General features: G+C 38.2%; 1 protein-coding gene across 7 annotated transcripts in view; it reads right to left on the reverse strand.

Annotated features, from left to right (window-relative positions):
* Ccdc191 (coiled-coil domain containing 191) overlaps positions 1–12,319 on the reverse strand; it is an 82,583-nt gene that overhangs the window by 24,541 nt on the left and 45,723 nt on the right. For all 7 annotated transcript variants that reach the window (XM_074073178.1, XM_074073177.1, XM_074073179.1 and 4 more), the window contains 2 exons: positions 2,129–2,589; positions 950–1,062 (listed from right to left, as the gene is read on the reverse strand). In XM_074073178.1, coding sequence (XP_073929279.1) covers positions 950–1,062; positions 2,129–2,589 — 574 coding nt within the window. The remainder of the gene's footprint in view (positions 1–949; positions 1,063–2,128; positions 2,590–12,319) is intronic.

Raw genomic sequence — 12,319 nt, forward strand, 5'->3', positions numbered from 1 at the left:
CCTTTCCCCATCTTTTTTAGATTGAATTTTAAAGACTACTTGAAAAATAGACAGGGATTGTAAAATAGCTAACTCCTTGATCAAAGGATAATTTTTAGAAACTTATCACTGAACTAGGCATTTCCTGATCAGCATTAGTGGTGGGCACAGACAGCAGAAGCCACCGTCTAGGCAGACAGTCATTGCAAACACTTCCAGTCTTTTCATGGACAGGAACTGACTGCAGGAACAGTGTCCTTCAGATGTCATCCACTTCTTGTTAGGACAGCAGCCTTACCGCAGATTTAAAAGGTCAGACTTACAAACCACAGCATAATTTTCAGAGTGCTGACAACCATATACAAAAACATGCATTGTGAGTGACTAAGTAAATGATGAACATGATTAGCAGATTTGCTAGCTGGGTTCTGAGGAATGTCCCTATTCACATAGTATTATTTTGTTTTAAAATCAAGGTTTCTACATGCAGCAAAAGTGTTATCAAATTAAGATTTCATTACTAAAATCCCATCATCAAGGCATAACTTATTATAAAATGATATAATGATTTGAGTTGCTATAAACAGATACACATTTTAGCATTAACAAAATACAATGGTAGGTGACCAATGACCTTGGCAATTACTTGGACTTTTCTCATTTGTGTAATTTTCACATTCTTTTTACACAATCCAAACGTTAAATTATAGAAAAATGACACACCTTTCATAACAATGTGTGTGTGTGTGTTAGCTGAGAAGACCAAAGAAAAAAGTTGGCAACAAGGGCAGGAAAAAAAAGTTGTGGCGTTCTCTGGTGCATTCTGTTCTCCCCATGTCTACACATCTTAAATTCTGACAAGATTTTCCCAAGTCTCAAAACCTAAGGGTTACCAGGATTCAGTCCCAGTCATATTTTACTCTAGGAGAGCAAACAGCCACCACTTATGCCATCAACAAGACAGCCATGCCTTTCACTATAGGATGGGGTGCCATCATATGCTTTGGGTTCCTTTTAGGTCCAGAATGAGAATTTCGGGAGTCACTTCTACTGTCTTCAGTCTTTGAGGAAGTAGCAGATATACTGGAAGAAAACAAGAAAAAAAAAACAAAAACGAAAGGAAAAGAATTCATACCAATAATCAGTTTCCTTCAAAACCTTTGCATCTGAGAATTCAAAGCATTTCACAAACTTAAATTATCAATTCCTCCCTGTGAAATAACAGCATATTATTATACCCGCCCTATAAACTGGTGCAATGAGGTATGGAAGCTTGTCATTGGCTTGAGTTTACAAGAGAGTCCAGCACTCTGACTCCCCTCCTAGTGCTTCATGTCAATAGGTATCACCACTTATCCTATCATTGTAACATGTGGTAAGCACAGCTCATCACCCTCTTAATGACTTTTAACTATCTTCAATGACTTTTGGGAAATGTGGACTCTTATTCCAGATCAAAGATGTAGTTTTATCCTAAACAACTACTAATTCAAGCTAAGTAATTAGCTAGCCCAGGGGCTGCTCCATGTGGACCTGGTGTCCAACGTGGCTTCTCAGCCGTCTACATAATTTTGTTTTTCTTTTTTGGGGCTAGGGATTAACTCTGGGACTTGTGCTTGCTGGGCAGGCACTTTACTACTTGAGCCCTTTTTGCTTTCATTATTTTTGCGATGGGGTCTCATTTTATGACCAGCCTGGCCTGGACCACAATCCTTCTATTTGTGCTTCCCCAAGTAGCTAGGATGGCAGGTATGAGCCACTACACCCAGACATTGGTTGAGATGAGGTCTCGTGAACTTTTTGCCCAGGCTGGCCTCAAATCACAATCTTCTTGATCTTCACCTCAGTAGCTAGGATTACAGACTTGAGCCACTCTTTCCCTTACTGAACAGTTCCTCAGACAAAGACAGCCATGACCCAAATGCTAACTGTATAATTGGATCCTTACGGGCAGCCATTTGCCTTAAATATGTTTATACCTGTCATGTACAAGTCACAATACCTAAGGCTTCTTAGCTTTGAGAGTGCACAATAGAAGTAAAGATCATGAAGTTCAGAAGCAGGGCAAAGGAGTTCAGGAACCTCTTTTACCTAAAAGTAAAACAACCCACAAAACACTCAAAAGAGTGTTTTGATACAACAGACATACTTTGAAAGCACCTGGCAGGTTCCTTTTGGGTCCTCTGCTTCTCTGGGATTTGACAGGAGGTGGTTCTGAGAATTCTTGACTGCTGCTGCATGCTTAGATGCCCATTGAGCCTCCACGAGCCGCTGGTTTTCCTTCAGTTCCAGAATGATTTTCTGCTGTTCCTGAAGTTTCTTCTTTTGCTTCTCAATCAGTTGTTGTTGGTAGACATGGCGGTTGCGGAAGTGCTCCATGCAAACAGGTTCTGCATCCTGGATAGAGGTTTCAAGCTTCTTGTTGCCCCCAGGTTGTTGAGAGATCTCAGCATCCAGGGTCTTGTGCCGCTTAATGTCAGGGTTGTTCTCAATGACATTCTGATGGGGACCCAGCAAATTACCCTTTTTTGTTTTTTCTAGGGGAATGTGGGGCGTAGGTCCATTGGTCTCCAAGGGTAGCTTTTCATACAAATGAGGCCAAGCAGTAACCTGAGAAAGAACATATTATATGAAACATATGTTATAGCATACTATAGTCATAATATGGTATAGGATTCTGCTGATGTCTATCTAATTGGCATTATTTTGTTCAATGGCACAACTGCCCAACTAGAGTTGCCCTGTCTCCTGACCAGGGTATCTCAGAGACCACCAGCCTTGGCTTTGTGACTCACTCTTAGAATGCATACTGCTGCTCACCATGAAAAGTGGGAGGGAAAGTGGTTGCAGCTGTGAGAACCATTGCCCTGAATCAAAATAATTGCAATAGGAAAAATGTTCTCTATGGATTTCTAATTTAGACAGTTCATTTGTGAAGTAGGTAAGATCACTCTAGCACACTATAGGAATTTTAGCATATAAGAATTGGCTGTGAGTGTTGCAGAAATATGAAAATTTTGTGACAAAGGATTTATTCTTTCTCAAGAATGTTTGCAAACTAAAGAACACCATTACAAATCAATAATAACTCTGTTATTTCAATGCCTCTCCTGTCACTAGTAAATTACTCCTTTGCCACAGTATAGTATATTTCAGCTTCAAGGCCTGGTTTAAAGTCTAGTTTTCAACTATTCCTGAACTATTTGTGGGAAGTATATGGAAGCCCAGGATTACTAGGCAAATATCTGCATTGCCTAAGAACAGTATTACCTAAATATTTTGTATTAGTATAGATGTTGATTTCATTTAACAGACTGGGTATCATACTCAATTACAAGTTCTATATAGAGGGGAAGGAAATAGGCATTCTTATTTAGCAAAACTTATCTCGGGCAAAATGGTACCAAGTTAAAATGTCTGCTCTATGATGGCTTGGCTCAACAATCTTAAATCCAATCAGCTACTGTCTCTGCCATTTGCACTGGTATAAAGGGAAAAACAGTAGCAGCTATCTAATATCACAGGCTTTTAGCTTTAGCAGGGTACCACCCTCAAGTACTCAAAAATCTTTTCATGATTTCTATAGACTTAACTGAAGTGAAAGATGTGATATATGGAAGCTCTGACATGGTAAAGACTTTAAAAAATAACCTTTTATTTCAGAAATGTCAGTGGACATTTATTCATGAGAACGCCTGCTTATGCAATTTAGCATCAAGCAGGATAGATGTTTTATGCTCTTTCAAACTTAGTGGTAATGACACATCACTAACCCAGCAAGACTGTAAAAGCCTTGAGTACAGCCACAAGATTTCTTTTGGATCATGGTAACTTTTTAACGTAAAAATAAGAGAATGAAAGAAGAGCTTAATGGTACGAATTGTACTTAATAGAAAAGGAGTGACCAGCCTGTTCTAATTAGAGAAAATCACCTATTAGCTAACTGATGATTTTGAAAATTTTCTAGGTATAATTTGTATGTTCTTGGTACATGAATTTTTATGATTGTATAATTAATTAGCATCTAACTAAAGATTTTATATTTTTATTTGTTCATGCTTTACTCTACACTCTAGGAAAGAATTAGTTTATTTAGTAATCTACTAAGTCTATTGTAGCACTCTTTTCATTTGCTCTTTTTTTATTATTATTCATATGTACATACAAGGCTTGGGTCATTTCTCCCCCCTGCCCCCACCCCCTCCCTTACCACCCACTCTATCCCCTCCCTGTCCCCCCACCTCCTCAATACCCAGCAGAAAATATTTTGCCCTTATTTCTAATTTTGTTGTAGAGAGAGTATAAGCAATAATAGAAAGGAACAAGGGTTTTTGCTGGTTGAGATAAGGATAGCTATACGGGGAGTTGACTCACATTAATTTCCTGTGTGTGTGTGTTACCTTCTAGGTTAATTCTTTTTGATCTCACCTTCTCTCTAGTTCCTGGTCTCCTTTTCCTATTGGCCTCAGTTGCTTTTAAGGTATCTGCTTTAGTTTCTCTGCGTTAAGGGCAACAAATGCTAGCTAATTTTTTAGGTGTCTTACCTATCCTCACCCCTCCCTTGTGTGCTTTCGCTTTTATCATGTGCTCAAAATCCAATCCGATTGTTGTGTTTGCCCTTCATCTAATGTCCACATATGAGAGAGAACATACAATTTTTGGTCTTTTGAGCCAGGCTAACCTCACTCAGAATGATGTTCTCCAATTCAATCCATTTACCAGCGAATGTAACATTTCGTTCTTCATGGCTGCATAAAATTCCATTGTGTATAGATACCACATTTTCTTAATCCATTCGTCAGTGGTGGGGCAACTTGGCTGTTTCCATAACTTGGCTATTGTGAATAGTGCCACAATAAACATGGGTGTACAGGTGCCTCTGGAGAAACCTGTGTCACAGTCTTTTGGGTATATCCCCAAGAGTGGTATTGCTGGATCAAATGGTAGATCAATGTCTAGCTTTTTAAGTAGCCTCCAAATTTTTTTCCAGAGTGGTTGTACTAGTTTACATTCCCACCAACAGTGTAAGAGGGTTCCTTTTTCCCCGCATCCTTGCCAACACTTGTTGTTGGTGGTGTTGCTAATGATGGCTATTCTAACAGGGGTGAGGTGGAATCTTAGTGTGCTTTTAATTTGCATTTCCTTTATTGCTAGAGATGGTGAGCATTTTTCATGTGTTTTTTGGCCATTTGAATTTCTTCTTTTGAGAAAGTTCTGTTTAGTTCACTTGCCCATTTCTTTATTGGTTCATTAGTTTTGGGAGAATTTAGTTTTTTAAGTTCCCTATATATTCTGGTTATCAGTCCTTTGTCTGATGTATAGTTGGCAAATATTTTCTCCCACTCTGTGGGTGTTCACTTCAGTCTAGAGACCATTTCTTTTAATGAACAGAAGCTTTTTAGCTTTATGAGGTCCCATTAATCTATGCTCTCTCTTAGTTGCTGTGCTGCTGGGGTTTCGTTGAGAAAGTCTTACCTATACCTACTAACTCCAGAGTATTTCCTACTCTTTCCTGTATCAACTTTAGAGTTTGTGGTCTGATATTAAGATCCTTGATCCATTTTGAGTTAATATTGGTATAAGGTGATATACATGGATCTAGTTTCAGTTTTTTGCAGACTGCTAACCAGTTTTCCCAGCAGTTTTTGTTGAAGAGGCTGCTATTTCTCCATCGTATATTTTTAGCTCCTTTGTCAAAGACAAGTTGGTTATAGTTGTGTGGCTTCATATCTGGGTCCTCTATTCTGTTCCACTGGTCTTCATGTCTGTTTTTGTGCCAGTACCATGCTGTTTTTATTGTTATTGCTTTGTAATATAGTTTGAAGTCAGGTATTGTGATACCTCCTGCATTGTTCTTTTGACTGAGTATTGCCTTGGCTATTCGTGGCCTCTTGTGTTTCCATATAAATTTAACGGTAGATTTTTCAATCTCTTTAATGAATGTCATTGGAATTTTGATGGGAATTACATTAAACATGTAGATTACTTTTGGGAGTATCGACATTTTTACTATGTTGAGTCTACCAACCCATGAGCATGGGAGATCTCTCCACTTTCTAAAGTCTACCTCAATATCTTTCTTCAGAAGTGTATAGTTTTCCTTGTAGAGGTCTTTCACATCTTTTGTTAGGTTTACACCTAGATATTTGATTTTTTTGAGGCTACTGTAAATGGAATTGTTTTCATACATTCTTTTTCCATTTGCTCATTGTTAGTGTATAGAAATGCTAATGATTTTTCTATGTTGATTTTATATCCTGTTACCTTGCTATAGCTATTGATGATGTCTAGAAGCTTCTGAGTAGAGTTTTTTGGGTCTTTAAGGTATAGGATTATGTCATCTGCAAATAGGGATATTTTGACAGTTTCTTTACCTATTTATATTCCTTTTATTCCTTCTTCTTGCCTAATTGCTCTGGCTAGGAATTCCAGTACTATGTTGAATAGGAGTGAGGATAGTGGGCATCCTTGTCTGGTTCCTGATTTTAGAGGGAATGGTTTCAGTTTTTCTCCATTAAGTATAATGTTGGCTGTAGGTTTGTCATATATAGCTTTTGCAATGTTGAGGTACTTTCCTCCTATTCCTAGTTTTCTTAGAGCTTTTATCATGAAATGGTGTTGGATCTTATCAAAGGCTTTTTCTGCATCTATTGAGATGATCAAGTGGTTTTTGTCTTTGCTTCTGTTAATGTGGTTTATTACGTTTATTGATTTTCGTATGTTGAACCACCCCTGCATCCCTGGGATGAAGCCTACTTGGTCGTGGTGAATAATCTTTTTGATGTGTTGTTGAATTCGGTTTGCCATTATTTTGTTGAGGATTTTTGCATCAATGTTCATTAAGGAGATTGGCCTATAGTTCTCCTTTTTGGAGGTGTCTTTGCCTGGTTTTGGGATAAGTGTAATACTGGCTTCATAAAATGTGTTAGGCAGTTTTCTTCCCTTTCTATTTCGTGGAGCAGTTTAAGGAGTGTTGGTATCAGTTCTTCTTTAAAGGTCTGATAGAATTCAGCAGAGAATGCATCAGGTCCTGGACTTTTCTTTTTGGGGAGACTCTTGATTGCTGCTTCAATTTCATTTTGTGTTATAGGTCTATTCAGGTGATTAATTTCCTCTTGGTTCAGTTTTGGATGATCATATGTATCTAGAAATCTGTTGATTTCTTTAAGATTTTCAAATTTATTTGAATATAGGTTCTCAAAGTAGTCTCTGATGATTTCCTGGACTTCCATGGTGTTTGTTGTTATCTCCCCTTTTGCCTTCCTCATTCTACTAATTTGGGTTTTTTTCTCTCCTCATTTTAGTCAGGTTTGCCAGGGGTCTGTCGATCTTGTTTATTTTTTCAAAGAACCAACTTTTTGTTTCATTAATTCTTTGTATGGTTTTTTTGGTTTCTATTTTGTTGATTTCAGCTCTTATTTTTATTATTTCTCTCCTTCTATTTGTTTTGGGATTTGCTTGTTCTTGTTTTTCTAGGAGTTTGAGATGTATCATTAGGTCATTGATTTGGGATCTTTCAGTCTTTTTAATATATGCACTCATGGTTATAAACTTTCCTCTCAGGACTGCCTTAGCTGTGTCCCATAGGTTCCAGTAGGTTGTGTTTTCATTTTCATTGACTTCCAGGAACTTTTTAATTTCCTCTTTTATTTCATCGATGATCCATTCTTCATTAAGTAATGAGTTATTTAGTTTCCAGCTGTTTGTATGTTTTTTGTCTTTACTTTTGTTGTTGAGTTCTACTCTTACTGCATTGTGATCAGATAGTATACATGGTATAATTTCTATTTTCTTATATTTGCTGAGACTTGCTTTGTGCCCTAGGATATGATCTATTTCAGAGAAGGTTCCATGGGCTGCTGAAAAGAATGCATATTGTGTAGAGGTTGGATAAAATGTTCTGTAGACATCAATTAGGTCCATTTGGTCTATTGCATATTTTAGATCTTGGATTTCTTTATTGAGTTTTTGTTTGGATGACCTATCTATTGATGATAATGGGGTGTTAAAGTCTCTCACAACCACTGTGTTGGCATTTATATATGCTTTTAGGTCTTTCAGGGTATGTTTGATGAAACTGGGTGCATTGACATTGGGTGCATATAGGCTGATAATTATTATTTCCTTTTGGTCTATTTCCCCTTTTGTTAGTTTGGAATGTCCTTCTTTATCTCATTTGATCAATGTAGGTTTGAATTCTACTTTGTCAGAGAGAAGTATTGCTACTCCTGCCTGTTTTTGAAGGCCATTGGCTTGGTAAATCTTCTTCCAGCCTTTCATCCTAAGCCTATGCTTATTTCTGTCAGTGAGACGGGTCTCCTGTAAGCAACAAATTGTTGGATCTTCCTTTTTAATCCATTTCATCAAGCGGTGCCTTTTGATGGGTGAATTAAGTCCATTAACATTAAGCGTTAGTACTGATAGGTATGTGGTGATTCCTGTCATTTAGTTGTCTTAGTTGTTTGAAGGTTTGATTGTGTGTACCTAAGTTGAGGTTACTCTCTACTGTCTTGCTTTTTCTTTTCCTGTGGTTTGATGCTGCCTGTCTTTTCATGGTTAAGTTGGGTTTCACTTTCTGTGTGCAGAATCCCTTGCAGAATCTTTTGTAGTGGTGGCTTTGTGGTCACATATTGTTTTAGTTTCTGCTTATCATGGAAGAGTTTTATTGCTCCATCTATTTTGAATGATAGTTTTGCTGGGTAGAGTATCCTGGGGTTGAAGTTATTTTCATTCAGTGCCCGAAAGATCTCACCCCATGCTCTTCTTGCTTTTAATGTTTCTGTTGAGAAGTCTGCTGTGATTTTGATGGGTTTACCTTTGTATGTTACTTGTTTTTTCTCTCTTACAGCCTTCAATATTCTTTCCTTAGTTTCTGAACTTGTTGTTTTAATGATGATATGTTGGGGTAGTTCTATTTTGATCTGGTCTGTTTGGTGTCCTGGAGGCCTCTTGCATCTGTATGGGAATATCTTTCTCTAGATTTGGGAAATTTCCCATTATTATTTTGTTGAATATATTACGCATTCCTTTCGCTTGCACCTCTTCTCCTTCTTCGATGCCCATGATTCTCAAGTTTGGTCTTTTGATGGAGTCGGTGAGTTCTTGCATTTTCTTTTCACAGGTCTTGAGTTGTTTAATTAATAGTTCTTTGGTTCTTCCTTTAAGTACCATTTCATCTTCAAGTTCTGAGATTCTGTCTTCTGTTTGTTCTACTCTGCTGGATTGGCCTTCTGTTTTGTTTTGCAGTTCTGTTTCATTCTTTTTTCTGAGGTTTTCCATATCCTGGCTGGTTTCCTCTTTAATGTTGTCTATTTTTGTACTGAGTTCATTTATCTGTTTATTCATCGTGTTCTCTCTTTCACTTTGGTGTTTATACAGTGCTTCTATGGTTTCCTTTATTTCTTCTTTTGCTTTTTCAAATTCTCTATTTTTGTTGTCTTGGAATTTCTTGAGTGTCTCCTGTACATTTTGGTTGACCCTATCCGGTATGGTTTCTATAAAATTCTCATTGAGTACCTGTAATATGTCTTCTTTTAAATTATTCTTGTGGGCTTCCTTGGGTCCTTTGGCATAGTTTATCTTCATTTTGTTGGAGTCTGGATCTGAGTACCTGTTTTCTTCATTCCCCTCTGGTTCCTGTACTAATTTTTTGCTGTGGTGAAACTGGTTTCCCTGTTTTTTCTGTCTTCCCGTCATTGTCTTTGGTGTTGTTACTGTCCCTGTACTGTGTGCAATTAAGTATTTTCTAGCTTGTAATAATAACAATGGTAATATTTAGAATGGAAGGGTGAGCTGAGATGGAAAGCAAGAAGTTAAAGAAAGGTGGAAAACAAATACACAGACAAGAAGGAGAAAACAGAACAAGGTATCAGACAAGAAAGTTTCAAAGGTATAAACAGGGAGTGTTAGTGTACTAATTTACAGTAAGCTGAACAGACATTAGAGAGACAGAGAGAGGATTGAAAATCAAAAATAAAAAAAAAGATAAGAATAAAAATAAAAAGTACGTGAAATATCTATATATAAAAAGGAATTAAAATAAGATGAAAAATAGAAAATTAAAAAAAAAAAAACCAAAAAACCTCCAAGTTCAAATGCAATGAAGTTTCAGTCTTAATAATTTGGGTATCCGTCTTAGTCTCCAATCCTAGAGATGGTGCCTCAGATGTTGTTCTGTAGTTGTCTCATCAAAGAGGATGCATAAAGTAGAACAAAACTACACACACACACACACACAAAAAAAAACCTACCAAGTGTCCCAAGTTCAAATGCAATACAGTTTCAGTAAGTTTTTCAGCATGCAGGTATAATTCGGTTGTTCTCTCATCAAGGGTAGGGAGAAAAAGAAAAAAAAAGAGTCTGGAGACAATTCTGAGAATGGTATCTGCAGCTGTGGCTTGCCTGCCTGCTGCTGTCAGCCTGCTGTTGCTGGCGCGTTATTTATGCAGATCTCTGGGGTAAGCTTAGCACTTACCTGGCCCCGCAGGCTTTGTTTGCTCAGAGTTCTCCTGTGTGTGAGCCTCTACTACAAGCTTTCCCCTTTCCAAGCACACTGGGAAAGGTGACACTGCTCCCACGTTGTCAGGCTTGCATGTTTATTTACAGTTCATGTGGAAGGTGGGTCTTCCCCTCTCTCCTGTGGAGTTTTCCTCCCACCGCCACTTTTACAAGCTTTCCTGCTCCTGATTACTGGGCAGTGCTGCTGCTCCTGCCAGCCGCCATGTTTGTTTACAGTTCACGTGGGAAGTGGGTCTTCCCTCCTCTCCTGTGGAGTTTTCCTCCCTCCTCCACTCTCACAAGCTTTCCCCTCCTGGTTGCTGGGTGCGCACCCCCCCTCCTTCCAGAGCCTCTCTGGCCTGCCCGGCTTGTTTATTTACAGTCCCGGGAAGGATTCCCTTCCCCCAATCTTCGGCACTCAGGGCGCCCCACCCTCTTTCCCACATGTCTTTATTGTTCTTATTGTTTATTACTCAGTTTCTCTTTTTTCCCCGAGTGGAGGTCAGTCTGTCCAGGGGGCTATGCTGCTCTGGCCCAGGCTTGTCTGTGGGAGTACTGCAGTACTGCAAAGCTCACCTGGTCTGCATCTTCCCAAGCCATCTGGGCGTGGGTGACTGGCGGCCTGGGGGCCCTCCTGGTTTCTCTGTTTAATGTGAAGTGGAGATTCTCTGCGCCAGCTGGAGGTGTGGAGGGGTCAAAGTTATGCCTCTTCTCAGTGATTATGCCTGCAAAGTGTGTCTCCAGTGTCTCTCCAAGATTTCACTATAGGAGGCTCGCTTTCTGCTTCCTCCCTCTAGCTGCCATCTTGGAATAGATCTTTTGCTCTTTTCTTTTAAAGAATATCATCCTTTGTTGATAAAATCTTTTGTTCTTGATTTCAGAGATTTGAAGCTTTTTTCTTAAGCCTAAAAATATGTATGTAGTAATTTTCTCTGTTTTTCACAGGTAAAAACATATTTTGTGCTGACTTTTTTCGTTAAATATTATAATAATGGAACTTTGTAAGGAAAAAGCTTCCATGCAGCTATTTCTTAAGGTACAAGTCTCTTCTGGGTCTCAATGGAGACAGAATTATCTAGCAGACATAAAGGTAGATAAATTGCCTAGGGGAAGGGACCAAAATGTTACATAAGTCCCAGTAAACAGCCTCATGATACTCCTTTGCTGAGAGACTAAACTTAAACTAAAACAGCCTCCTTGGTAGCAACAATCAGGGTAAAAAGCAAGGCTGGGACCCTTCAGTGTCCAGTTTAATTTCACATGTCTAAGTTAAGTACTTAACAGCATTATGAGAAGGTAGAGGGGAGAGTATAGAGGATCTTCTCCAAAAGGCTTTCTAAACATGACAAATGCAATCAGGAAATAAAACTGATAGGACTGACTTTAGAAAAATTAACAACTGTGAATATTACCAAACACTGTAACTAGACCAAAAAGGCAAATGACAAAATGGAAAAACAACTTGCAACATATGCAATAAGAAAAGCACCAATAATCTTAAAAACATAAAGAGCTCCTATAAATAAGAAAAAATATGTATTAAAATAGAAAAATGGACAAAGGACATGGAGGCAAGTTACTATGCACCTATGTCTTTCTAATATCCATCTATAGCCAATATATAATGTTTAACCTCACTAGTAATCAAAGAAATGCAAATAATGAAGCAAGAATAAGGAGAAAATAGAACATGCATTCTATTTGAAAATATTTATCCTAAAAAAACACCATGGGTATGTATAAAGATTTAACTATTACAATGTTCCCTGAAGCACTACTTAAAATAGTGGCAAGCTCGGAACTCTTCAAATTCCAGCAATAGATGAGTTAAACAGATTCTAGC

This window comes from Castor canadensis, chromosome 5 (genome assembly GCF_047511655.1).
Source record: "Castor canadensis chromosome 5, mCasCan1.hap1v2, whole genome shotgun sequence".
NCBI classification, from domain to species: domain Eukaryota; kingdom Metazoa; phylum Chordata; class Mammalia; order Rodentia; family Castoridae; genus Castor; species Castor canadensis.